Genomic DNA, 27,321 nt, shown 5'->3' with positions numbered 1-27,321 from the left:
ACGAGGGGAATTTGCTTCCTCGGAAGCAGATAAGGAAGATTCGTGCTGCTGCGGTGGGGATGCACAGCAGGAGCTGGAGGAGAGCCCAGCCCCGCTTCCTCTTAACTGGGCGCAGTAGGTGTGAGCAAGGGCAGGGGCTGCTGCAGGGCTGGTGAGAGGGAAGCTCATTTCTATAGCCCCATTTGCCGCCTCTACAGCTTGCAAAGATCTGAAGCACTCCTCAAGGCTCTGCCAAACTCCTTTACTCCCATCCGTGACACAAGGGCTGTGTCCCCAGCTTCCAGGCTAGCCACTGCTGCTGGGGCTGAGGGCTGCCGTTGGCCCAGCCAAAGTACCCTATCTGCCAGATACTGCTGCCTGGCCACTCATGCCCATGGGGCACAGCCCACCGCCTGGCCTCTCTGGGACCACGGGCAGCCCCGCTGCTGAAAAAGCATGAGCCCCACCCTGCAAAATCAGGAGATTGACCTAAAAGCCAGGGAATTTTTATTTTTATTTTATTTTATTTTTATTTTTCAAAATACACACTGTTCTTTCTAATTGGGTTTGGTTTTCTAGCACAGCCAGGAGGACACTGTGTGCTTCTCTCCACATGTACAAGGAGCAGAAGAGGATTTGAAAAGAGATAAAGCCGGGACTCTCCTGCAACCTCCTGGCTCTATGACCTGGCATTTTATAAAAGCTCAAGCATATTTGTGTAAAACAGCCAGTGATCCCAGGGGGGAATGTTCAGTAGTCCGTAGAATTCCGTAGACCGGAATTTGGTGCCCTTGGGAACTGCATGCTCTGTGGTTAGTCTCCCTTGTCCCAAATTTCTTCACCAGCCAGTGAAGGGTTTGGTGGCTCTTTGTACCACACCTACCACTGTTCTGTGTTTGTATGTACCGATGCCTGTGTTCAGTTAAACGGGGCAGAGAGACCTCAGCACATGTTCCCACCAGAGCAGCCAGAGAGTGAATTAATCGCTGAACTCAACATTTGGCTTTGCCCACATCCCTCTGCAGAGTTTGCCAAGACTGAAGAAGCTGGAGGGGATCAGAATTGTTTTTTATTTCTCTCTCCACCATATGGTTTGGGGCATGGGTCGAGCTGCAGAGCATGCATCTCTGAGGGAAGTGGAAGCAGGCAGGCCTGTGCTCAAGGTCTGACTTGACTATAACATTCAGCCTCCATCCCAGAGGGTGGTTTTCATGGTAGCCTAGCTCTACAAGGCTTTGAGAGATGGCTGGCTGCACTTGAATGTGACATTCATAACTGTGGGTAGTTGTAGTGAAGGTTGTGGTGGATCTGCTGGTGAGAAGACTGAGGGAAGGTGCTGCAGCGAGTTACCTCAGCATAATGGCACATCGGGGCATTTCTCCCACAAATTCCTGCACACCTCATATCTCAAATTCACCCTTTTTTGTTTGTTTTCTGCTTCCCTAGCCTGTTTGGTGGGAGAAGTTGGGCAAAATATAGCAACAGGCAGAGATTTGCTTTTACAAAAAAGGAAAATCAGGGTAAATTACAAAAGGGGTAGTGGAAATCTTGCATCACTCACTGTCCATTACTTCTTTATCAAATTCTGATTTGGGTTGTTTCCTATTCCAGGACTCTGCTCCAGCAGTTGCAGAAGCTGCAGGCTCTGGTAGCTGGGAAAGTCTCCAGACCTTACAAAATGGCTTCCACACAGACCGGGACCTGCCTAATGGTATGAGCATCGTTTCCATCATTTGTTACTGGCCATGCTTCCCCAGACAGCTTTGTCAGTTGCCTGTCCCTCCTCTCTTCCCCACTGTCCATCTCTGTTGCCAGTTACGCCTACTCTCTACTTTTGTGTTAAGAGTCACTAGAACTAGGCCTGTGTCGTACACACATCAGTAGTGTCAGCTGTTTATGCAACAGCTTGAGAATAATTCCTGTGTTTTCACTATCTTGTTCTTTGGACAAAACAGCACTTTGTTTACTTTTCATTAGCTATTGGATATTCAGCCAAAAAAAGTCTTCAATGAGCTTTCATCTTAATGGGTAGATTTTTCTTTGCTGAGTTGGTAATGCTTAATGTTTAACTCAGAAGGGTGGACAAACTGAGTATTCCTCCCAGTGGGCATTACCTTGTGTTTATCAGCAAGAAATGACATCTGCTCTTGCTGTGCCTGTACATCAGGCATTGTTAAATCCAGCTGGAATTCTCCTCATTTGCCCTTTGACTAACCAAAATGATTCGAGGTCATCTGTTGTTTTTGGTAATCCCTGTTTGCCTCTCATTTCTCGTAGTGGGGGATAATAGTTAAGCAATCTTGGCTTCCCTGTGGAGTTTTAGGGCATGCCACTGTGTGGCCATAAGTAGAGTCAACTGCTTATTCCTCATCTTTTTTTCGTCAGGGGGGAATTTTCCGATCCATGATAAAAATACAGCCTCCAAACCTGTGATGTCTTTGCAGGATTGTCATAGTAGGTGCTTGTGACAAATATGTCAGTTATCTATTTATCTAGTTACTGCTTCTGTACTGCTAACAGTCATGAAATACAGACAGATGGTGAGATGCTTGCCCCACTTTCTCATCACACTCAGTGTCCTGAGGGCTTTTTTTTTTTTTTTTTTCTCTTGGTTCAATCAGTTTCTCTGGTTCCAGAGCCCCTGCTTTGTAATTCCCAGCACTTTCTCCTTTCAAAATCTGCTCAGACTTTTGCTACTCTTTGCTGCCCCCATGTCAGATCAGATTTTAAAGACAGACTGTCTTTTCTGTTGGCTGCTCTGTTGCTTCATTCCCGAGTTCTTTCCACATTTTTGGGTGTGACCCCACTGGGCCCAGTGACTCATTGCTCCTTAATGCAGCAGCTCATCAGAGCACCCCTGGCTCTGGCAATTCTTCATCACCACTACCTGGAGTGAGCAAGTCCAGGAGGGGTGCCTCCCAGACATCCCCTGTGCTATATAAGCTGATAAAATACCTAATTTAGCTTCCTAGCAATGTCTTATCTCTCCTTGCTGCTCTCTTCATTCCACGGCATCCCAGCCCACACACCAACTCGCTCAGGCTTCTGAGCTTTGAAGCATTTCAAGAATTTGTAATTTGCTTTTCTATCTTTGGCCAGTTCCTCTCATAGGCCTCCTAGTTCCCATTTTCCATTTAGTCTCCAAATAGAGAACTCCTTATCATGACAGATATGTAGAATAATCGTGCCTTGCAGCATGGGAGTGGAGCAGAAGACCCTTTTCTTCTCGCGCTGTGTCATTGCTGCTGGATATTTTTCTAGCCAGTTCTTGAAGGCCTCCAGTGGTAAGCAGTACTCAGCCTCCCCAGGCAAATGTTTCCAGCGCTTTGTTATCTTTCCCAGATAAAGCTTTCTTGATATCTCATCTGAATCTTCCTTGCAATAGCTTAAGCCTATTACAACTTCTTCTGTCCACTGTAAGCAAGATCAGTTTACCCTCCCTTTGTGCAGCTGCATTTTACATACTTGAAAACTATTGTTTTCAGGTAACACCCTTCAGTCTGCTCTGCTAAATCACCAGTTTCTTCAGTCTTCCTTTGTAGGCTGTTATCCTCAGAGCTCTCTTCCAGGCTTTCTCCAATTGCCCTGCATCTTTTTGGAAATAGAGGGCCCAAAGCTGGACACCAAGTGACACTGACTTGTACTCATCTTGGGCTCCATGTTCACTCCCAGACCTTCTTCTGAAGAACAGCTGCCTGGCCGCTTACTTGGTGCCATGTTTCTTCTGCTAATTGGTCCTGCCACCTTGCTGATCTTAGCATTTGTCTGTATAGATCTGCCCACTGTTCTCTTGGAACATTCTCCCCACGGTCAAGATCATTCTGAATTTGAATCCTGACCAAAAGCTGGTCTGCTTGTGGTCTCTCCCATCTGTAGATTTGATACAGTCCATCATCCAAGTCAAGCTTTAAAATGTTGTATCTTGCCAGAGCCACAACAGATCTCTTTGCTACTCCATCTGCTACATCCTCCCAGTTTGAGAATGAACCATCTGATACCTACATTCTGAAAACATCTTTTTTTGACGAATTTTGCATCCATCTTTCTGACTGGTTTTGCAGTATTTCCCTCTAGCCTAGTTTCCCTCACTTTTTAAGAGGTCAAAATGGTGAGGTGTTCAAAATCAGGGAGGTGAATGGCACTCAGACTCAAACTAAGAGCTACTGTTACAAAATGTTTTAGAAATTGAACCAGATCTGAATCAGAAAGCCAATGTCAGAGTTAAACTGAAACAAAACAGAGTAAAACAATGTTGTTTTGCAAAGCCCCAGATGAAAGCCTTGTTAAAGCAAGATGTTAAGTATACTGCTCTTTCCCTGCCCATAAAGCCTGTTTTGTTTTCAAACTGAAAAAGAGGCTTCAGAGGGCCAGCTCCATTTCTGAATGCTGTGTTCTTGGCTGTGATAATTCCAAGCAACATCTATTCACAGTTTATTTTTTCCTTTTTTTGTTTTTGTTTTTGCTTTTGTTTTTGTGGAATAAGGAGTCTAAATACCTTGTGCACCTAATATGATGTGCTCAGCAGCCATGCTGTCCACAGGTAATTTTCCTACTTCAAAACTAGTTATGGATTGTCTGGAAAGCTAAACACACCATTTACATAGTATAGTATCCCCGTGCATCTCCCAGAATACACAGGTAGTCAGTATTATCTTGATGTACCAGCTTCTGTGTGTTACTTAGGCATGGCTATTCCAAAATAGTTGCCCATTCTGAAAAGCAGTCAAGAAATTGCTGTCTGTCCCCACAGATGTCCCCACGGGCGACACTTAGCTTTGAACGTAGGTAGTAGAAGTCATCAACAGATGCATTTCCTCTTCAGACTTTCTCAGGCTGAACTAGTCTGGAGGCAGAAATTAATATACCACCCACAACATGTGGGTATTCAGGTAATAAAGATTTGGCGCTTTATCATTTCCCATGTGTCCCCTCTTGCTTTGTACTATTTAGCTCCCTAAACTTTGCGGAGTCCCTTACGATCAGCACTGGCATCTCACTCTGAAGCTTTACCATTATGACAGAATTTACAGACAGGTGCAGACCTACCAGAGGGAGATTTCCAGGGAGCTTTCATCTTTTCTCCTTTTATCCTTGTCCAGTAGCTCTGACTGGTCTGCCCAACAGCCGGAAGGCACAGACACATCCCAGAATATGTGCAGGCTAAGCATAAATTTAACCCCTTCCTTGGACTCTCCATCCTGTCAGATGGGCTGCTGCAGTTCTGCTGCCACTTCTGTCCTAGCGTGGAGGGTAGTTTCACTTTGCTATGTGCTGTGGTATCTTACAAATTTCTCCCAGTGAGCATGTTTTCTTGCAGCCCACCACAGCTCCTGCTGTGCCAATGGTCAGGTCCCCTCTGGTAAAGGCAAACTTCGTCTCTTCTGCTGAGCCTTCTTCCTTCCCAAATTGTTCCCTAGCTGTGAGCATCTCTCATCAACTGGACAGGCGAGTTCTCACCCACTGAACCATAAATACTTCAGAAAAAGTAACAAAAGGCAGCTTCTGACTTCCCTTTCTTAGATCTCCAGCAGAGATTAGCAGAGCAAGCCCTTTCCCTCTCTGGGGGACCGCAGTGACCCTGTTGTAGGTCTGAACACATGTTGCCTCTCAGCCTCATGTCTGCGTGCTGGGAGGGGTGTTTCCTGGTGGCTAGTGGCACTGACTGCATGCTGATATCTCCTCGCTAGGTGCTGGCGCTCTGCTTCGTTCTGATCCTCGGATCCGTGATGCCCTGCCTCCCGGAGTTCTCTTCAGCATCACAGACAGTGAAAGCAACACCAGCGCCAGACATTTACACAACTAGTAAGAGTGAGTCTAATGTGGTACCTCCCTTTAATCCTGTCAAACCATTTTCAACTCTTCTCCCAACACACCTGGTTCAGCTGTGGCATCCTCCCTTCAGTGCCTGCCCCATATGCTCTTGCACGAGGGGATTCCTGGCCTGTCAGTGGTACGAGCCCTGATAACAGCACCTTGCTTGGGCCTGTTTTCATTCTCTGCTAGCCATTATCCTAAAACATGACAAATAATAAAGGCTATGGAGAAATGAGGGAAAAGCCCCAGGGCAGACTGATTGCCCTCTGGAGAGGTGGTGTGTCCAAGGAAGCATTTGCCCCCAGGGTATCTTGCAGGGCAGGCCTCCTGTGTGAGCATGTGCTGAACCACCACCACGACCCACACCCTTTGCAAAACACCTCGTTCTCATTATTAACCAGTTCTCTCCTTGTTTCCAGTTCAGTCACGGAGCCTCCTGTTCTATGATGAAGGTGCTGGCTCCTTAGAAGAGAGCTATAGCTCCTTCCTAACCATGGACCATCCTGAGGGGTGGGAGGCCGAAAAAGGGCAGTCTGATGAGCCAAGGCCTCATCTGGCCAGGACACATGAGACAGCCAAATATCTGAGCAAAACCCGTCTGGAGAGTCCTGAGCAGAACCAAACTGACCCAACTCTCACTCACCTCAAAGAGCAATTCCATGAGAGGTAAGCAGGTGGGGGCCCCACTCCCAGCCCCAAACCACAGCATGGCATCTGGGAGGGACCAGCAGGCACGTCGTCTTCACTGCAGACTTAGGGTAGCCAAGCTCCCTGGGACAGGCAACTAGCTAAGGAGCAACAGCTGGAGGAGGCCAATGCTGGAAGAGAGCATAAGACCAAGACTGTTTTTTAGAGCAAAATTTGGGACTCTGTAAAGCGGTGTCCCACTGGCCTAAAGCTGAGGATGGGTGACTCAGGTGGTCCCAGGTTTGCTGGATGTTCTGTGTCCCAGGGAAGAGCTTCATCCTGGTCATAGCAAAACAGCTGGGCAGAGAGGTGAATTTGCCTAGGAAGCTGCAATGAACCTTGACTGATGTCTTGTCTTTTTTTTTTTTTTTCCTCAGGGAGACAAGCTCCAGTGAGACAACTGAATACTTGTAGCAGCTGCTGGACCTCAAGGCCTCATCTGTCTGATTGCAGGATTCCCTCCTCACTGAGCAACTGAGGGGACTTGGCAGGAGAGGACACTGCATTCAGACACTCCAAAACCGGCATTGGGTTCAGTTCCTCCCCTTCCCCGTGGCCCCCTTTGGTACTGATCTATCTCTCTGAGGGGACTCGCAGGACTGCCAGAACCAGCAATAAATGTCTGGCAAAGTCCTGAGACGCCCTCTCCTCCTGGCCTTATCTTCTGCTTGAATGAGCACTACCCTATGGGTGTGGGCTCACCTTGGAGTGGAGGTAGGTCAGGGGGAGGCTCCGAAACTATTCAGCTCACTCCCCAGAGCCTCCAAGGGGGCTGTCCCCAGGCATGTACCCCTTGGCTACATCAGATGCACCTGAAGGAGACAGAGAGAGAGTGCTGGATTTTCTGCCCTGCCTGAGGGACTTAGGAGTGGGTGATGCTGGGGCTAGAGAGATGACTCTGGAGAGTTTGAGCTCATTCCTTCCCCTCCATCTGTTAGTATACTTCTGCCTCTGTTGAGAGAAAAACTAGTTCTTCCTTGCTCTAGTTTTCTCTTGATGGATGTGCCTACATAACTTCCACGCCAACTATCTGCAAAGATCTGCACACAAACGGAGTGGGGGAGACAGATCCCAGACTGAGATAAACCACCATGAAAATTTACTGGCAGCTTCTGGGCAGCCAGAGCTCTGAAACAGAGAACAATTTTCCCCCACAGCCCACTTCTCCCCACCCTCGGCACCCTTGCTTTGGCAGGGGTGGTATTTCCCTTTTTGTTCCCAGCTTGGGCCCCGCAGTGCAGTGCTAACCAGGTCAGTGGCTTTCCCACTTCCCGTTCTGCACACCCCCTTGCTTTGAGGGCAGGTGCCAGAAATTCAGTCCCATAACCTGCTCCTTATCACAGCTCTCCATCCCCACTCCTGCTTCATGCTAAATGGGGTCTTCCTAGGAACCATCGACAAGAGCTCTGGAGGGCTGTCAGAGAGCCATCATTCCCCTCACATCCTCTGTGTGCCCAGCAGTGTTGTGAAAGCCACTGAGGACATGCTGGCATCTCTGGTGATGGGTACTTCTGTCAGCAAAGAGGTGGCATGTTGGAATTGGCCAGGGTAACCAAAGACTGTTTTAGACCTCCTCCTTCTCAGTGCTGGCACCAAAGGTACCAACCTCTTGCCATACCACCCTTCGGGCCAGAATTGCCAAGTTTGGTGCTGAAATGACCTCATCTCAAGGCTGTTCTGTTCTCTTTAGCACCCAGACATCCACTTCTGACCCTTCTTCCTCCCTTTCTCTGCTGAAAGGCTCAAGTGTCTCCCCACTCCGTTCGCTCAGCTGCTCTTTGCTGGAAGGACAATGTGGGACTTGAGTGCCTGAGATTTGGGACGCAGCAGATTGCCCCATGTTTGTACACGGGAGTCCCTGTGTGCTCCGCCAGGTCTCACAGCAGACACCCCCTTGGCTTGTTTCTCTTCAAGCACCCTGGACTCGCTCTGCATTGCCCCAGCCTCCCCACCAGCCTCTCCCCTGGAGAGGAAGGATGGGACGGCTCTTACTCAAGGACTGGAAGAAGTGAGGGAAGGGCCCTCACATCCCTCTCTCCTCTCTTTTGAAAACTGCTTTTGCCCCCCCGAAGCCGGTTAGGACAAATTTGGACACAGCTAGCTGCCACCACACATGCTTGGCCAATGGGAGGGATGAGAAAAAGCCTTCAGCACAGCTCTTCTCCTCTCAAGGTTCACACAGGATCCGCTGGTCACCACATCCCACTGCGTTCCCCGTCCTCTGCCCCAGTGCAAAGAACCACTGCCGGGTCCAAGCATGCCCTCCTCCACCCCAACACGTCCACGTGCACGTCCCCGTGCCTCCCACTCACACCGTTGTACAGAGACCAAGAGCAGAACTCGTTTGTACATAATGAACCTTATTTTGTATTATTGCCGATCCCTTAAGATATTGTATTTTGGAGACTCTCAGATCCTATTTTCAGTATTGTATTTTATTAAGAATTAGTGCGGGCTTGGCATCTATGGACTTCCTTCTTGTTAGCAGCTCACTTTCCCCTTATACTCCAGTAGCTGCCTCTTCCCTCCAGTTTTTTGTTTTGTTTTGTTTTGTTTTGCTTTTCAAGCCACCTTTTCCTCTCCTCCTATCACTTGCTCTGCATTCGCTTAGAGAAGCAAAATAAAAATAAAATAAAAAGATGCAGCATCAATTCTGGGTTGTCGGATCCTTTCATTCAAGCATGGTTGTCACAGCAGCCCGCGCGCACAGCTTCTCACCTCGTGCTCCCCGACTGTCCCACCCGCTGGCTGCATGCAGAACTGGTTCAGCTCTGGGACCTTGTACTCAGCGTTTGGGCTAGAAGCAAACTTGCATGTTTTATTTCCTGCAGCACCACAAGGTCTTCTGCAGTTCTGGGCATATCAGAACTGTTATGGCTCAGTTTCTTCTCCCTCTCCAAAATATTGCTAACATGGAAGAGCATGGAAGAAAGTTCATGGGGTGCAGTGAGCTCTTCTGATGAAGGGTCTGTGCAGGGTCTGTACAACAAAAGGCGTTGCTTGTAGCCCCGTGGCTCTGGTTCTATCCCAACTGAAAAAAAGGAAAAAGAAAAAAAGAAAAAGAGAAAAAAGAAAAAAAAAGGAAAAGGAAAAGAAAAAAAGAAAAGAAAAAGAAAAAGAAAAAGAAAAAGAAAAAGAAAAAGAAAAAGAAAAAGAAAAAGAAAAAGAAAAAGAAAAAGAAAAAGAAAAAGAAAAAGAAAAAGAAAAAGAAAAAAAAAACTTTAATCCTCCAGTTAACTAAAAGCAGAACAGCTGCGCTTAGATCAGAACAGCTTGAGACCTGACTGCCTGTTAGCCTGCACCTCCAATAGTCCATTTACATCTGTGAAAACTGATTAGTTTTGTCATGATTTTGTGTGAAACACAAGGCAACGGGGGGTCTAGAAAATGAATCTTCGTTTTCTAGAGAGCTCCCACTGGGTTTGTTAGGCTTTGGGCATTGAAATGACTCCATCTCACAATCAGCACCTCCACGGCTGGAAGGGAGCCCAAGCAGGAGGCAGTGGGGCTTCAGAGATGCTCCAAGGCTCATTTTTAAGCACCTCGTCCAAAAGCAGCCTCCTGCCCGTGTCAGTGATGCGGAGCCACCTTCCCACTGCGTGGCCAGGTTCTCCGTGCATCTGCCAGGCTTCATCCAAAGGGCTCCTGCCTGGCTCGCCCCTGTGAAACATCCCTGAGCTCTCGGGGCATTGCCTTCCAGGGAGAGCCTGGCTCGAGCCCTTCACTCGTGTTCTGAAATGCCAAGGGGAGGCTCTTAAAAGGATGATTTATCCGGCATCGTCCCTTTAAACACTGATGCAGCCAGAGCTACCAGAATCCCCTCTGTCACAGATTTCCCTTCATCCAGACAAATCCTCTCAATTCTGCAGTCTACCAGATAGCTCTGAGCCTCTCAAAGCAGGCACATGAGGATCTTTTGATCCTCGCTATGCCTCCCAAAACACAGCCAGCCAATCGCACCTACCAGTTTGGCTACAGCAAGTAATTAGAGCAGAATGAGGGAATTAGCAGAGCGAGGGGGCACCTTCTTTACAAGTCACCTCCAGCCTCACTCCGTTGCACTCGCTCTGCTCCAAGCGCCCACGGCCAACCTCTGCCGCTCCAGGCCGGGCTTTTTCCCTTCCAGGGTCGTGTTCCTAGCAAGGCTGCGCGCTGTCAATACGTACAAGCCCTGCACAAAAGAGCACTGACAGAACACGGTCTTCCTTTTGCAGAGACGAGTTATTCCCAGCTGCTCTCTGTTACCAGGCCAACTTGGAAAAAAAAAAAAGGAAAAAAGAAAAAAAAAAAAAAAGCATTGCCTTTGCAGCTCGCCGCTGGGCCACCAGCGGTCCCTGGGAACATTGATTTGTTACAACAGGACGTGAGCTATTAGAGCTTCCAGCAGAGCGTCCCCGCTCCCTGAGTGCAGCGTGTTCCCTCTGGGTGTCACTGCGCAGGGCTGTACCTGACCGTACCGCCCGTCCTCGTGCTGATCCCTCGTGGGACGTGCAGGCTTTGTTCCTGCTCCCGGGCAAGGAGCCTGAGCTTTTGGTTACCTTGCGGGGCGATCACACCTCCTCACACCCCCTGGTGCCAAGCACTTCACGGCAATGGAGCTGGGGCCGTGAACCCGTGTGGATTTTCTGGCCTGGTGGAGGTTTCTCTTCCTGTGCCCAGCAGAGGAGACTGCGCCCTCGCAGAGCTTTCCTTACTGCAGATGTTGCTGCCCAGGGAGTGCTCGCCCTGCCTGTGATGGGAGAAGCTGAAAGGAGGAAGGGGTGCGTGTGGCAACACCGAGCTGTCCTTGCACTGTCCCACATGCCCACACTGAAGGATGGAAAGGGCAAAATCCCCTGCTCCCTGCTTCTCCTCCCATAGAGGCTTCCCGTAGCACAGGAACAGCCCCGCAGGCAGGCCGCAGGCACTCGACAAGAGGCACTGCATCTCCAGGGGTGCTGGGCACGTGTAATAAACCCCACAGGAAGACCCACATCCTGCATCCCTGGCTGGCCAGGCCGGGTGAGGGTGATGTGACACATGTAGGGGGACACCCAGGCTGTGAGCAGGAGGCACCAGGCACGGAGCTCACCCAGGTGCCTAGGAGAAGGCTGGCCCCACAGCACGGCGTTGTGGGGGGGAACAAACCCCCTGTGGGGGCTGGAGAGGCTGAGTCACGCTGTGAGGAGAGCACGGGACTCCCCGCAAGTCACGACTGCGTGGGTTTGGGGCCTGGGGGCTGTGGAGCCGGCCCTGGAAAGCACACGGGTCCCTGGGGCAAGTGGGTGGCTGCCACAGACCCGAAGCACCGATGTGCCAGTGCCCAGCAGATGGGGGCTCGGTGCATGAACAGGGGGCAGAGCAAATCCAAACCAAGATGCCAGGCACATATGGGAGCCTTGAAGGGGTCTCTCAGCCCAGCTGGCGTGGCTGGGACCAGGGTCGCAAAATGTAGCCCAGAAGAGACAGACAACCCAGCTCTCTTGCTGGGTACCACTGCCCAAAGCCAGGAACCCTGTCCCCAGGTTGATCTTGTCTGCATCGGACAGGGACCCCAAGCAGCAGGTCCTTTTCTCTGCTGGGGCTGCAGTCCCGCAGGTTTTTGGGGTGCCTGCTGCGCACACCCGCTTGGTGCAAGCAGCCCCGGCAGGCTGGGCTGCGAGCGGTGAAGGGTGGCTGTCGTCCTCACCCTCCTCTGCCTCCCCGGCCCCCAAAGGGTTAAGTGCCAGTTTCCGAGTGTCTCTAAGGTGACACCACGCTCCTGTCGCTCCCCGCAGCCCCCCTCCCCACGCACATGCTCACGCTTGCTTTCTGCTTTGTCTTTTGAGGGCTGCTGCAGGATCGGTGCACAGGCACCTTCCTCGCTGCCAGCCTCTTCCTGCCTCTCCCGCTGCCGCAGGGGACACCGAGGGACGCGCCTGGCCCTGGTCCCCGCAGTGGGCACCCCGGGCTCTCCTTCTCCCCTGGTCTCTCTCCTGAGACCCCTTTCCCCACCAGCATCGCGCTCCCCTGTTGCCCTGGCACCTTGGAGCAGCGGCACCGACGTCGGCAGGTTTTTGTCCGCCGTTCCTCTGCTTCGCTGAGGCAGGGCAGGGAGACAGACGGAGGCTGAGCCCCTCAAACTGCTACCGAGAGGCCGGCAGATAGCACTGCAAAAAGTTGGACGGCGGCTCCGCTACTTTTCCCCTGAGATTTTGCTCCCCCGGGGAGCGAAGCCTCACCGGCATCCACCTGAGGCCCTGGGGAGGCCGAGCTGAGCGGGGCTCCCTGCCTGGAGAAGCGTCTCGCCCCAGCATGGCAGAAGGTCCCGGGAGCTGGAGAGACCTCACGCCGGCCAGGGGTGACAGCGAGGGGGCCAGGGGGGCCGCGGCGAGCCCCCTGGGAGCGGTGGGCGCAGAGAGCAGCGGGCGAGAGCGAAGCTTGGGCCTCCGCGGCGTGGACCCGGCTTGGGAGGAGATGAGAGGGGCGGTGGCGGTGGCAGAGGTGGAGGAGCAGTTCCTGCACTTGGCCATCAGAAAGCAGGTGTCCTACAGGTAGGAGCCCCCGGGCTGGGCTGGGGCGGAGGGGTGCCGCGGGACCTGACCTGGCTTTCTCGCTCCATCGGGGTCAGGGCTGGCTCTTGAAGGTGGCCACTGGTAGCTTCCCACTAGAGACGTCCTGCATCGCCGTGCCGTGGTTGTTTCCGAGCAGACGAGCCCTGTAGGAGACTCCTGGGGGTCTCCCTTCCCCTGCTGAGCCATGCCATGAGCCCCAGCCGCAGACCCCAAGCGCTGCTCACCCCTGGCACCCTCTCCTACTGCCCTGTCCATGCATGGGGACAAGGGGACCTCCCAGCTGGGAGCAGGGATGTGGAGGTGAAGGGGATGAGGCTGAAAAGCCTCCGGGGGCTCTTTGCAGCGAGAGGAGCATCTGCGCTGGCTCTCGGCGTGACCCTTCTGCTTGTGCCTCACCCAGCACGGCTGCAGCCCAGCAGAGCTGCTGCGGACGAAGCGTGCCCCTGGGCAGCGTGTCCTGCGGTGCTCACAAAGTGCCTGCTGTGGGGATTTGGGGGCCGCGGGGTGCAGAGCTGTGCTGGGAGGCAGGTTTCTTGCGCTTCGGGACACACTTGGTCACCTCCTGGCTTGGCTCCCAAGCGTGCAGCAGCCCTTCTCCCCCCTTGCAAGGGCTGCGGAGCAAACTGGGAGCGAATTGCTCTCTAATACTGCAGTAATGGGGACTAATGGGAAACCGAATTAGTGCCTGCAGAGCAGGAGGGGCCCCGGGCTGACTCATCCCAGGCACTTGTTATTCCTGCAGTGGGTGGCGAGCGGGAGCAGGGGTGGCAGAGCCCGTACCAAATTAGTGCCTGGCTGTGTGAGCTGAGGCTGTGGCCAGCGCTCCTGGCCCCGGTTCGGTGCCCGGGACTGCTCCATGAGGCACCCAGCAGACCAGGGGGGTTTCTGCCCTGCTATGATGCCAAGGAAGAGAGATGGATATGCAGAGCGCAGCAGCAGAGCAGGATTTTCTTCTCCTCGCTGTCTTCCTCCAGATGTGCGCGGTGCGCTCTGCAAATGGATTAGCCAGCTGCAATTATCCAGCCTCCCCAAGGGAGGAAGGGAACATATTGCAACCTAATTTGATCAGCCTGAATTCGCTCCAGAATTGTCCGGTATTGCAGGGGACTGTTTACATCCTGCTACTCCCACCCCAGCCACCCCACGCACGCGGCTCTGCTAATCCTCTCCGACCCGTGCTGCCCTTCCCCAAAACACTTCTGTCCTCCTGTCCCCCCACAGTGGGGCTCCTTGAGGTGCTCCTGGGTGGAGGGCACCCACAGCTACCTGCTGCCCCATGCCAGGGAGGAGGCTGAGCTGCTGCCCCGACCATTCAGTTCAGGCAGCAGGGCAAAGGGAAGAGAAAACGGGAGAGGAAGTGTCTGGAGGTGAAAATCTGCTTGTGCCGCCCACACAGGGCTGGGACCAGCTGCTCCTGGTTCCTGTGCCAGGTGGGGGACAGGCGGTGGCAGAGCTGCTGCTGCCCAGAGCAGCTGGTGCCCAGAACTGGGCTGACCTGGCACAGGGCGGGTGGCAGAAACCCCCTCACCACGGATCTGGAGGCACTTCCCAACCCCGTTTTGGAGTTTGGGGGCCCTGCCCCGAGGGCCATGGTCATCACCGGTGTGTCCTCAATGTCAGGCGAAGGTGGGAGGCCCCAGCTCTCCTGCTGCCAAGCTGCCTGCTCCTGCTGGGACTCATTAGTCATCAGGAGGGGCAGGCAGCATTAGCCACTATATAAAGGGTTTGAAATGAGCAGAAATGATATTAAGCCTATGGAAATAACGTTCCTTCCAGAAATAGCTGCCGTGGTGTACGGAGGCGCCTTGGGCGGGTGGAACAGAGCTCAGCACTCAGGTTATATTTAGGGCTTTGAGTAGCAGTTCCGTGCCAAGCTTATTAATGATGCTGGCTTGTGCACCAGCTTTGCAGATTCTGGGACAATTTTGCCTGGAGGGAGGTGCCTCTGCGGCGCCGGGAGGGCCCCGTGCTCCCTGTCACCGCTGCAAGCCCAGGACAAGTGCTGGGATTTGTGCCTCACCGCCAGCGTTGCTGGGCCAAGGAGCTTGGTCACAGTCCCGTGTCATATCGGCTCCTGCTCCGGGTGTCTCCATGGTGGTGTGGCAGCGGGGCAGGAGCATCTCCAGCTTGCGGGGCGGGTACAGCCTGGGGCAGCTCCAGCCAGGCAGCTCCTTTGTCCTCGGGCAATGCCCAGCAGCACCCCGCAGCCCGGCACTTGCACAGCGCAGCAGCTCAGGGCTCTCTCTTACCTTTCTGTGTTGCTTTGGGGTGAGGCTTGCAGCACTGGCCTTCTGTCACCAGCGCTGCTCCCAGCAGCGCAGCCCGTGGGGGTGTTTACGCAGAAAGGAAACCACAGCGCACAACACTCGCTGCACGGGCTACACGTATGGGGCAGGGAGCGTGCCGGGAGCCAGACCTCTCCTCTCGTGCTCCCAGCCCTGGCTCCTGCCACCTCGGTGGGGCAGCAGCACCTGGCACAGGCACCCCGTGGCAGTCAGAAGAGGGGCTGCTGTGCCCCCTGTGTCCCCCAGCCCAGCCTCTGACCCCACGGAGCAAAGCAGGGTTGTGGGGTGCCCCAGCTGCTCTGCACGCGGGTGGATAGGATGCGCTAACACATCTCACAGGCTGTTCTGTGCCGGGGAGCTAAATATAACCCAGAGCAGAGCAAAGGGGCTTTGTAATGTAAGTAGCAAGGGAGGGCGAGCTTGGTCACCCTGGGCAGAGCAGGGCAGGGCAGGGGAGAGAGGAGGGTGGGCTTGTTCCAGCCACGGTGCAGGTACATGATACGTTTCCCCAATGCTGACTTGCAGATGGACAGGGTGTCAATCCCTGCGTGGGGACAGCAGAAATGGGGATTTCTGTGCACCCTGGGAGCAGAGAGTGCACAGCACCCCCGTCCCAGCTGGGCAGTGCTGGGCTGGGAGAACGCCTGGGCTGCAAGGGGAGAGGGGCAGCAAGGCTGCCTCCTTCCAGCAGCCTGAATCCTCTCTGCTGCCCTGTTAATCGCGTTAGCCTGGCTGTGCCGAGCAGCGTAATCAAATTCCCATTCATCCCCACCAAGCCAAGCCTGCCCTGCCTTGACAGAGACATCTGTCTCTGCGTCCCTCCGTGCAGCGGGGGGAGGAGGTGGCTGGCACCCCGGGCACGGCTGGGGGCACGCTGGCAGCGCTGGCAAACCCTACAGAGCAGGCAGCTCCTCACAGACCTGTGCAGGGGGTGACAAGCAGCTGTAGGGCAGCCCCAGCCCCAGCCGCGTGCCCTGCCTTACACCGGTCAGAGACTGTGGGGATGCTCCCGTCCCCCCCAGCAACGCTTCCCTGCCCTCTGGTCTCCTAACCACCACCAACAAGAACTGGACTTTTTTTTCTTTTTTGATTTTGCATGGAGGGAAGGACAAACAGACACAGCGCGGGTCCTGGGGTAGGGAGGGACTTTGTGACCCCACGGCAGATTATCAGATTCCTTCCTGGGAACTGCAGATTTGCATGCGTACATATGCAAAGCGGCACCAGACAACAGGTTCGTGTGGGCAGAGTGGGACGGTGAGGGGCGAACAATGGGGGCCTGGGCTCCTGCACTGCTGCTCGCCGGGCATCTTCCTGCGCCCAAAATCCGCAAACAGGGTCTGGTGTTACCTTCTCCAGCCCAGGCAGGGGCACAGCAGGTGGCTGCCTCCATGGCCGGGGCGCTGTGACCACGTGCGGTGTGCTGCTCACCCAGTGCCACCGCGTGCACCTGGGTACGGGGCTGGACGTTAACGCCGCAGGGCAGAGCGTGAGACGTTGAAAGGGAAATGTCTGCGGGCAGAGCGCGGACGCGACCAACCCCTCATCATATGCAAAGCGGCAGAGCCGACGAGCCACTTTGGTGATAGCTGCGGTGACAGAGCCGCTCCCCTCCATCTGCGAGGTTTCTGAGCTGGAGCTGGGCGTTTGGGACCTGCCTTTTCCACCCCATGCACATTAACCGGTGAAGTGGGCTGTGCTCAGTTTCAGAGCTAGCTGAGCGAGATCAAGGCCTTTCTTTTTTTTTTTTTTTTTTCCTTTTAACCCCTTCTGATGATGTAGTCTAAAAGAAGAACGTGCACCCCTTCAGAAATACCTTCCCCAGGAACTGGCTTTGCTCGGTTGCCTTTCCCAAGCTCCATGGAAGCTCTCCATGGACACCCTCCTGGTCTGAAGGCCTGCTGGAGGCAGAGCAGACCGAGCAGAGCCTGGCTGCAAAGAGCTGGGCTTTCTGCAGCCGGGGACATGCCAGGCCTCCATGCTGCGCCCTGCAGTCCTGGCCCAGGAGATGGATTATGAACTGGAGGCATCCTCTTCACCCTCTGGAGGCTGGGCCTTCACCTTTGGTGCCCGTACCTGCTTCACCCACTTGCTTCCCCTCACCAGCACCCGGCGCAGGGCAAGCACGGACAGAGGATGACCGGAGAGCCGCCGGCCGGCCGAGGCCTCGCGAGGCTCCTCCAGAGGAGAGCTGGCCCCAGGACACGGGCTGCGGGGGGAAGAGCGCGGCGCCGCAATGACAGCCGCCCTCGCACTTCCAGGAAGTGCAGAGAGAGGAACCAGGTGGAGGGTGCAAACAAAGCCGGGGCCCACGCCACCGCGACCAGGCGGCGGAGCCCTGCCAGGGACCTGCCCTCGGGATGACTCCGGAAAACAGCCGCCGGGGGAGGAAGAGCGAGAGTGAACCCTGGGCCGGCTGAGCAGCATCAGCTCGTGCTGTGGCAGATGTGGCGGCACCGCTCGTGGGACGTTCCCCAGAGCCCCGCAGGGGCCACCACCATGAGGTACCCGCCGAGACGGGGCACGCCGCCTGCTCGTGCTCCGGGGGGCTGAGTGCTGGCAACCCGCGCTTTGGGGAGGGGGAAAGGTTCCTCTGGGCTCTCCTGGCTCCTCGCCTGCTGTCCCCTCCTCTTCTCCCGGTGCCGGGGCTGGGCGTGCGCAGCCTCGCCAGCGGGGATGCCGGCGGGCCGCATGCGTGGGCTCTGCCGACGCGAGCCCATTGCCTTCCCCTCTGCGACCAGGGGTGATTTGAAGCCCCCGCCTGCACCCTGCATGCTCTCCCACGAGGGTTCCTGCTTGAGGGGCACATGCCCAGCGCGGGGCCGGGGGCTCAGCACGTGCCGCACCGTGCTGGCAGCAGGGGCCCTGCCCTGGCAGTCCCCCAAGAGCCAGGTTTCGGTGTGGGCTCCGTGCCCTGCTCAACACAAGCTCCATGGCTCATTTGCCATGCAAAGGAGCACCGAAGGCCGCCGCTCTCGCCACCTGGCACAGGAGGTGAAGGCGCCCCGCGGGCAGCACCCCGGCCTGCGGGCAGGGCCCCATCCCCGTCCCCGTCCCGTGCCGCGGGGCCAGCGCCAGCGGGCGAACAATGGGAGGACGCGGGAGGCTCCGGGCCTCTTCCCGAGCGCGGGGGCGGCGGCGGGGCTGACACTCGGCTTCCTGAGCCGGCAGCGAGCCGGGACGAGGGAGGGCCCCCGGGGCCTGGCGGGGCACCCGCTGCGGCTGACACCCGGCGGGGCGGCAGCGGGCGCCCGGTGCCCGGTGCCCGGTGCCCGGTGCCCGGTGCCCGGTGCCCGGTGCCCGGTGCCCGGTGCCCGGTGCCCGGGCGGCGGCAGGGGGCGCTGGCGGCCCGGCTCGGCCCCCGGTACTTCCTGCCCGGCTCCGGGCCCGGCGGGGCGGGCGGCAGCGCCGCCTCCCTCCCTGCCTCCTCCCCTGCCTGCCGCCCGCCCTCCGCCGTCCCTTCCCTCCCCTCGCATGGAGCCGCGGCGCGGGGCGGCGGGCCGGTAGCGGCGGCGCCGAGCCCCCAGCCCGGCCATGGAGGCGGCCGGGCCCCCGCCGCCCGGCGGCTCGCCTTCCTCCTCCTCCTCCTCTTCCTCCGCCGCCGGGGCGTCGGGCGGCGCCGAGCCCGAGCGGGGGCCGCCGCCGCCGGGCCGCCGGCACAGCAACAAGCGCTTCACCGGCCTCAAGCTCTTCGGGCGCAGGTGAGCAGCGGCCCGGGCACGGCTCCCGCTCCGCCCGCAGCGCCCCGGGGCCTGCTCGGGGCGGGGAAGGGGGCTCCGGGCGGCGGCTGCCCCGCGGAGCCCCGGGGGGCAGGGGGGGCACGGGGAGCAGCCCCAGCGGCGGTGCAGCCCGGGTCTGCCCGGAGGTGGCCGCCGCCACCGAGGCTGGGCACCTGTGGTGCGGGTGCCGCGGGAAGGCGATGCCCCGGGGTGCGCGGGGAGCCGCAGGGCGCACCCTGCTGAGGGTGGCCGAGGCGGGGCAGCGGCTCTCGGGCTCTCCTGGAGGACCTCCAGGCAGCCTCCGTCAGCCTCCCGGGAGTTTTCGGCAGCCGCCTTCGTCTCTCCGTTGTGGCGCCGGGCTCCGGAGAGGTGCTGACCCAGAGCAGGCGACTGGCGGAGGTGTGATGAAGCCACCCAAGGGTGCGGGACGCAGCGTGGTGATGGAGGAAGATGAGTTTGCGTTTTTCTCCTTTTGAACTGTTGGCATGAATAATGGGAAGTTGGGAAGCGTTGCCCTCACTGACCCCAGCCTCCTTCCTGGAGAAGTCAGAGCCTCGTGTCTGGAGGATTTGTTTCCATACGCTCAGCACCGCTTGTCCCCATCCCCATGCATGTGCTTCGTGCTCCAGCTATGATTTCGGCAGTCCTGCAACAGCGAGGACTGTGTGAGTCTGAACACATGGCTGTGTGAGTCCTGTGCTGCTCCCAAGGGGCTCAGGGACCTCGGCTGCCCTGCTCTGGGCTTGCTCACGCACCCTGACCAGGTGTCCTCAAGGTGCCCGCCACGGCTTCCTCCCCGGGATCCTGATATTCACCTGATTTTTGGGATGCTTGACCCATGTAAGTGTAGGGGTGCCTGCACATCAGATGTGTAAAAACTAGGTTAGTTTAGATATGAAGGGACCTCTGGAGGCCATCTAGTCCAACCTGCCCCAGCCGTCTTGGTGGCCCTCCGCTGACTTGCTGCAGCTTGTCAGCACCTTTTCGTACGAGGGGGGGCAGAAGCACTAGGCAGTGCTCCCAGCATGATTTCACAGGTGCTATACGGAGGGGAAGGGTCCCGCTGCCAGCCTGCACAGCACACCGTGCGAAGCCACACGGGAGCTGGGAGTGAAGGGTTTGCAAGGTCACTCCACCCCAGAGCGAGAGCTGCTTTCCTCTGCTCTGGTTTCAGAGCTATCGGCAGCGGCCACGTGGAGCTTCTTGCAGTTTCTGTCCTCTCCCCAGTATTAGAAGGTGTCTCTGGCTCCCGGGGGTTCACGTGTCCCTGAGCAAGCCATTATTTTTGAGTACAGCGGGGAAATTCTCGATGTGTGGATGGCTTGTGTGGTGCAGATGCGTGGAACAGGCAGGAAATGCGGACCTGGCCAGGCCAGCACGCCCTGCAGAGTGCCTTGAGATGCCCCTCGAATTGTTCAGTGCTTGGATATGTCTCTTGCTCTCCTTCCACTGATGGGGGAACTTGGTTCCCCCTGGATGCTAAATACGGCACTCAGAGCTGTGAAAAGCTGTAGGGGAGGAAGAAGAAATTCCCAAAGGCCGTGAGGAAGGAAGAAACCCCCGCACGCACCTGTGGGTGGAGAGAGTGGGCTGAAGGCATGGAGGAGAATTGGCTGGGAGCTGCTGAGAGCTGCCGAATTTGTGCCCACCTCAATGGCAGAGCAGAAGGTGGCACCGAGTTCCACTTCGTCGGAGGAAAGTGCGGGGTAAGGTGCTTATTCTCCTTTGTTTTGGAGAAGTACAGTCAGTACTCATCCGTGAAACGCTTTCAAACAGCGATTGGTGAAGAAATCTGCACCCCCTTGGATTCTGGAGTTTAGCCAGAGTCTGTTTGGCCAGGAAAAAAGTGGAAAGGAAACTTTGCACGGGGAGATGAAGCCTTGCATCTGGAGAGCTCTGGCTGCAAGGAGAGAGATCTCCTGAGCTGGGCACACGCTGCTCGGCTCTTTGGTTCCTCTGAGACCATCGGTTGCTCAGGCCAGTTGCAGTAACAGCAGGAGGCACACCTTCACAGATGAGGATCCAAGTAACAGGAGACTGCACCAGCACCAAATGCTTCTTGCCTCCTCTGACACCCCCGGAGCCCATCTGTCCTCGGGGCTGGCACGCAGGGCTTCGTGGGCATCTCACTGCAGGTGAATCCTGAGAGGTTTTTAAGCAGAAGAGGGGTGAGACCCCGAGTTCTCCCTGAAGCTACGGCACATTAGCCTCCTGTGTGCTGCAAGCGGACTTATTTCTGTGCCTTGTAATTGCCTTAAAGGAGGGTGGAGTAATTGGCTCCAGAGCTGACAGAGACAAGTGCACAATACGTGCATCCGGGCCACAGATGGGTAATTCTTTTAAATGGGCTGATAAAGAGATTGGAGCTGATCAGATAATAGGTGGTTAGGATTAAATTTCCTTCCCAGGTGCCCTGTTTCTTGTGGTGTAAGTGAACAGCGTGGTGTACCCCTTCCAGCTGTGAAGGGGAGGGAGTACCGTGCGAGTGCTGGGGGGACAACCCCTCTCCTGCTCTGCCCCGTGCTGGAGAGGCGAGCCACTCACGTGGGTTTCCCCGCAAGGTTTGGGACCCTCACCGTGTTCCCCTCCAGCGTGATGGAGAGGCCTGGCGCAGCGGGGCTGCCAGCAGCACAGCCCGCAGGCGCAGCCCCGCGGGGAGGGGAGCGTGGGACTGCAGCTGAGAGCTGAAAGCCGGGGGGATGCGTGCCATCGCAGGGGAAGGTCTGTGGGTGGCACAGCGTGCGGGTAAACGGCACTCGAGAAACTGAGCTGAGCGCTCGCCTACACCTTTCTGGGACGGTGCTCGTCTCTCTGCTCGATGCTGACGCCCGTGTGAAAGCCGGGGGAGAAGTGCCCGTGGGAGCTCTGGCTGCCCCCCTGCCTTCCCCCTGCCCACCGTGCTGGTGGCACCTCCGTGTCCCCTTGAACTCACCGGCTCTTTGCCGCTGAGCTGCCTGAGCGGCGAGCCTGGGCCCCAGAGCAGCGGCTGTGGGATGCAGGGCTTTGTGTGTGCTTTCCCCTTGCGCAGCCGTGGGCTAAATCCCAGGTGCTGCGAGGGAGAACCAGGCGACTGTGGCAGCAGCGAGGTTGGCGAGCTTTAAAATCAGCACGCCGCCAGGGCCAGAGCAGAGCTTACCTCGGGACAGGCTTTTTCACCAAGCGCCTCGCTGCCAACTAGCTGTTGAGCAAGCGAGAGGATGCCTCCTCCTCCTCCGCACATGCAGATCTCGATCTGCCTGGGAAGCCTCCAGCTCCCCGCTCCTCCAGCCTCGTGCTGCTCGCAGGTGACGGGCGGGCGGGGGGTCCCGGCACCGCAGGAGTCCCCAAACGCTCCTCCTGCAGCACCTGCGGCACGTGTTGGTGGGGTGCGTTGGTGCGCTGCTGGTGGAGGCTGGGATCTCGCCGCCTCGCTCCCTCCTCGCAGCTGGCCGCTCTCCGGCGCCAAGGCGAGCTCCAGCTGCCCTCCAGAGCGCAGTGTGCCAGAGCTGGAGAAGGTGGCAGGACCCCTAAGCTGATTAGGAGCTGGAGTGTGCCTTCCGAGAAAGCGTGTCATCTCATCGAGGGGCTGAGGGATGGGGTGGACGGAGGACAGCGGGCCTGTAACTTCTGTAACTTAAATGTAACTTCCAGCTCCGCGCTCCTTGGAGCTCTGGCTTCTGTTTCCCAGGTGAGCCCAGGAGCTGAAGCTCACGAGTTAGCTCTCAGCCACGCTCTTGCTTGGTGCCACAAACGGGTGCTGATTTTGAGGTGCTGAGTTCAGAAGCGGAGCTAAGGCTGCGAACTGATGCTTGGGCTCCTTGATCCTCGGGATCATAAACCCTCCTTTTCGGAGAGACTGGGGGCTGGCAGGAGGTGAGGTGCTTCTGCAAGAGGCTTTTTGATGTAGGGCTCGGATGCAGGACCTGCTTGGGGTCATGGGCAGGGTGTGGAAATACCGAAACCTGTCCTGCTGGTTCTGGAGCTGGCACCAGGCTCTGCGGGAATAAGTGCCTCTGTCTTGGTGATCCTGAGCCCGGGAGCTTTCCCCGGGCCGGCTCTCCAGTATTACAAAAGCACAGTCCCCTTTCCTCGTGTTTCTGTCGAAACTCGCAGGCATGGCAGCAGCTGCAGTCTCTCTCTGGGAGCTGGGAACAAGAGAGGCTTTTCTCTCCTCCACGTCAGGGCGTTAGGCAGGTGGTGAAACTCCACCAGGGCATGCAACGAGGCCGTGCTGGCCAGGCGAGCTGCGTAAGGGGCACGGAGCCCTCTGTCCTGCGTCAGGCCCGTGGTGCATCCAGCCTCGCTCTCCTCCAGCCCACGATTCAGGCCTTGGTGCCTGGAGGGGATAACTTTGTAGTGAGCAGCCAGCCCTGTCCTCATCACACAGGGGACGGGTGCTTCCTGCTCACGCGGAGGATGTCTTCTGGTATCCCAGACAGTGACGGGCCTCCTGCCTGCCGGGCAGGTCGTGCTGTCTGGGCTGGGCTCCTGGTTTCGGTTTCTACCTCCGTGCCTGGGAACAGCCCACCCGAGCTTTGTCCGTCTCACGGCTTTCCCCGGTGATCCAGGGCCTGGGGAGCTGAGCCGAGCACCTCTGGTCCCTGAGGAGCCCTCCTGACCTGGCGGGGACCGGCGGTAGCAGGGGACAGGGCAGGCACGTGGCACTGGGGTGGGGGAACGGCACCTGGCTGTTCACCTCGCCCCGTCTCCCTCCCCGTGCTTGCTAGCTGCAGCTTTGTGGGGCAGGAGCAGTCTCGGGCTCCAAAATACGCTGTGGCTTTGCAGAAAGTCACGTGGACCCACTGGTTTTCTGTCCCAGGAAGTCAGAGAAGCTAACAAAAAGGCTCGTTGCAAAGGGTTTTCCCCTCGTTTTGGCGCAGCTCGGCTCCCACAGGAAACGTGGGTGCTGGTGCAGCCCGTCTCTCGCTTGTCGTTGGCAGCCCAGGTGTGGGTCTGGGGCAGAGTCCGTGGGGAGCCTCCTCCCTGCCTGCTTCCCAGCCCCTGGGCTCCCACCTGCAGTCCAGGCAGGGCTCGAAGGCGTGGGGAGGATGGAAATTCATGGGGCAGGAGCATCCAAGCCTGACAGGGGCTGGTCCTGAGCTGCTGGCACAGCCCGCAGCCAGACCGGCCTTGCAGAGAGGCAGCGGGGGCCGTGCAGCATCCATGTGCCGGCCCCTCCATGCGAAAGTTCCCCCTCCATCAGATTATCCCTATCTCGTCCTGCCTCGCTGTCCCTGGCCCCGGCCGGGAGCCGCTCAGATTCAGCGCTAAGCCTCTTACCGCAAAAAACCCGAGGTCACCACGCAAGGGAGCATCGCGTGGGGTGGGGTGCGCTGGCGGCGGGCAGCTGAAGTGTGGTGGGGGTGTTTTCCACAGGGATTTCGTGCCTGTTAGAGGCTGGCAGATGGGGAGATTAAGCAGCAGATCTGCTGGCGGGGTTCCTGTGTGCCTGCTGTGGTACAGAGGAGCTGGAGCCATCCCGTGGGATGGGGATGGGGCAGCCGCTGGCGTAGGGGATAGCCTGGGGGAGGTGAGGTGGGGAGGCTGGGCTCCGTGTGCGGAATAGGGGGTCCCTTCAGTGAAGGATTCAGTGATGTGGGAGGTTTTCTGAAGGCTGTCTGCCGAGGAGCGTGTCCTGCTGAAGGCGCACACCGCTCTGACCTCCTTAAAGCTGTGGCTGTTTCAAATTTGGCTGCTGAGGGTGCACCACGCAACCGAGATCAGAGCCATGAGGCCAGGCAGAGCTCTGCAGCCACCACCGCTGCGGCCGTGTGCACGCCTGGCCCTGCTCAGCAGCTCCCCACGACGGGGAAGAGGGACACAGAGCCATCAGGGACAGGAGGTGCCTGGTCAGAGACCACCAGCAAGGGCCCCCTGGATCTTCTCATCACCCACCGGCCAGTTTTGCCATCCCCTGGATGTCAGAGGAGGCAGAGGTGGTGGCAGAAGGGGTCAGAGGGGTCTGAAGAAAGTCCTGCCCCTCCGTGCTGGGTCACGAACCGCTTGGCCCCGGGCTGGTGGCAGCTCGGGGGCTGCCTGTGCTGCTCCCGGCACCTCCTGTCCCCGCCGGCAGGGCTCGCCGCCTGCGTGCAGGGGCCGCAGGTTTCGGAGCAGGCAAGCTGCCCTGCCCTGTTCGAACAATGCTCCTTCATGTGAGGTTCGTTGAGTGCCTTCATAATTCATCTGAAATTCAAATCCATGCCCGGGCCTGGCAGTCGAGGCAAAGGCTGCCGGGAGCCGGGCTGGTGCGGGGGCTGGAGAAGAGGAGGAGGAAGAGGAGGGAGGGAAGCACGTCCAGCCCTCTGGGTGCGAGCGGCGGTCTTTGGCAGCAGGCTGTGGGTGGCTCTCGCCGTGTTTGTTTTGGCCCTGGGGTTGAGGTGACTCTGGACTGGGCTGGATTTTTGCGTCCCAGCAGCCGGAGCGTGGTGCTTGGTGTTTGTTGGCTGACTGCAAGGTCTCCGGAGGCACGGTGCCTGCAAGATCTCCGTGGCTGGCAGCAGGGGAGGTGACACAGGTGCTGCCACCTCGGCTGCAGACCCCGAGGCTGTGGGGAGAGCGTGCAGGGAGGAGGAGGGATGGTGCCGGGGAAGCAAAGTCGCCGGGCGGCCGGAGGCGTTTATGGGGAGGGCTTGCTGACCACTTTCTTTGTGTCCCTAGAATCCACCTGCCCCACAAAGGTGTCTTCCCTTGTCTCCAGGGCAGCCAGCCCGGCCGATGGGGATCCAGGAGGATAAAGCACCGGCCGGCGGTGTATAAGTACGTGGCATTTTTATTGGCTTGCGCAGGCTGCGCAGTTCCAGCAGCTGCTCCGACGTCGCTGCTCGAGAGCTCTCCTCCCTCCCACCCGCGTCTCACCCCGCGTCACCCTCTTGTGTCTGCACTAACCAAGGCCACCAAAAGCCAGGCTGCTGCCTGCTGCGTGTGTCACTAACCTTGTGCTAGAGGGCAGCTCGCTGCCAGACTTCCCTCTGCTAACGTGGCGGCCCCGTCCTGCTGGTGTTCGGGTTGAAGGCATGCCAAGGGCTTCCTCCTCCATGGCCTGGCTGTCGTGGGCATGAGGGCTGTAGCACCCAGGCCCTGCGCAAGCCGAGCACTTTAAAGACCTAAAATGGCAACACCAAGAGGGTGGTTTAGCCGAATGGGGTGAAGCAGCCTGATGTTTGGTAGGGCTGAGCACGCCTGCCGTGGTGGGAAACCAGAGAGGTAATCGTGACTGCAGGGGTGTAGTTATTGTGTGAGAGCTAACACCTAGACTAACCGTGCTGCTGGGGGCTGAGGAGTGCTCCCAAGGAGGTGTGGAGACAGGGGCAGGTCCCGATCTCAGGCTCCTCATACCAGAGCCCTTGTGGAGCAGCACATCAGCCCGGCAAGGCCTTGGCTGCCCTGCTTTCTGCCTTCTGTTACACGGCTCCTTGGGGTGTCACCCACCCACACAATGTCCTGGACCTCTCCGGGTTTCCTGCTCGTCACCCAGCGTGCTATCTCTGATCGCAGTGGTCTCCAGCTCACCAGACCTTACAGATACAAAAGTCTCGTGCCTTGGTGCCGCCTGGGAGCCCCGTGGGTGGAGATGCTGCGGGTAACACCAGCATGCTTGTCGGTTAGCTCTGCACGCTGGAGGCGGATGGGGTTTGGAGAGGCCCAGAGTGCTGCGGGTTGAACACCAGAGGGCATGGTCGCTCTTCTGTGCTGCGCGCTGGAGGGATGCCGGGGAGGGAAGAGCTCCCCAGACAGTGCCGGCACTTCCCTTGGGGCTTGCTTGGGCTGGGTGCCATGGGATGGCCCTTCCGCGGGCCTGGTCTCCTTGCTTCTGATGGTTTTTCTCTCCCCCTTTGTACAAGGGAGCTGTCAGAGCACCTCTCGTGCAGCCCACACAGTGCCTCCGTTTTCTTAGGGTTAAGGTCAGTGCTGGAGCGCGTGACGAGCAGAGAAAGGGTGAGAGTGAGGCAGCCCTGCCCTACCAGCCTGAGCTCAAGTGTTAGCCCGTGTCCAAAAGGGCAATGTGCTCCCAGCCAGCGGTGCCTCTTCACCCAGGATCTGCTCCACAAAGCAGAGCGCAGGGAGAGAGCCCCTCGGAGTGCAGCAAGTGACCGGCAAGGGGATATGGGGTGAGGGAACAGAAGAAAAGGAAGCACACGTGAGGGCAGATAGGCGGAAGGCAATCAGAGCAAAAAGTGCGGAGGAAAAAACCCAGCTTCTCTTTGTGCCCTTCCATTTGTAATGGGGACAAGCTGACCTTTAGCAAAATCAAAAAGTGGTAGGTTTAGCAGTGACTCTTTTTAGAGTCGCTTCAATCTGTACATCAGAGGGGGAGAAAAAGACTGT

The 27,321-nt window shown here is 57.2% G+C and overlaps 2 protein-coding genes across 6 annotated transcripts in view; both read left to right on the top strand.

Moving 5' to 3' along the window:
* Window positions 1-9,131, top strand: part of CREB3L1 (cAMP responsive element binding protein 3 like 1) — a 45,207-nt gene extending 36,076 nt beyond the window's left edge. For 2 of the 3 annotated variants that reach the window (XM_040558676.1, XM_040558675.1), the window contains exons 9-12: window positions 1,591-1,690; window positions 5,667-5,787; window positions 6,213-6,459; window positions 6,858-9,131. In XM_040558676.1, coding sequence (XP_040414610.1) covers window positions 1,591-1,690; window positions 5,667-5,787; window positions 6,213-6,459; window positions 6,858-6,894 — 505 coding nt within the window. In that variant the 3' untranslated portion in view covers window positions 6,895-9,131. The remainder of the gene's footprint in view (window positions 1-1,590; window positions 1,691-5,666; window positions 5,788-6,212; window positions 6,460-6,857) is intronic. The other variant, XM_040558677.1, reaches the window with a different exon arrangement.
* An 8,435-nt stretch (window positions 9,132-17,566) lies between these two features.
* The window catches only part of DGKZ (diacylglycerol kinase zeta), a 42,957-nt gene continuing 33,202 nt past the window's right edge, over window positions 17,567-27,321 (top strand). Inside the window, exons 1-2 of one of the 3 annotated variants that reach the window (XM_040557742.1) lie at window positions 17,578-17,802; window positions 25,654-25,752. In XM_040557742.1, the coding sequence (XP_040413676.1) occupies window positions 17,744-17,802; window positions 25,654-25,752 (158 nt within the window). In that variant the 5' untranslated portion in view covers window positions 17,578-17,743. Of the gene's footprint in view, window positions 17,803-18,817; window positions 19,000-25,653; window positions 25,753-27,321 lie in introns of those variants that run through there. The other 2 variants (XM_040557744.1, XM_040557741.1) reach the window with 2 other exon arrangements.

The sequence above is a fragment of the Cygnus olor genome, chromosome 5 (assembly GCF_009769625.2).
Source record: "Cygnus olor isolate bCygOlo1 chromosome 5, bCygOlo1.pri.v2, whole genome shotgun sequence".
In the NCBI taxonomy this organism is placed as follows: Eukaryota; Metazoa; Chordata; class Aves; order Anseriformes; family Anatidae; genus Cygnus; species Cygnus olor.
The sequence above is the reverse complement of the archived record's forward strand: the minus strand, read 5'-3'. Positions and strand labels throughout refer to the sequence as shown.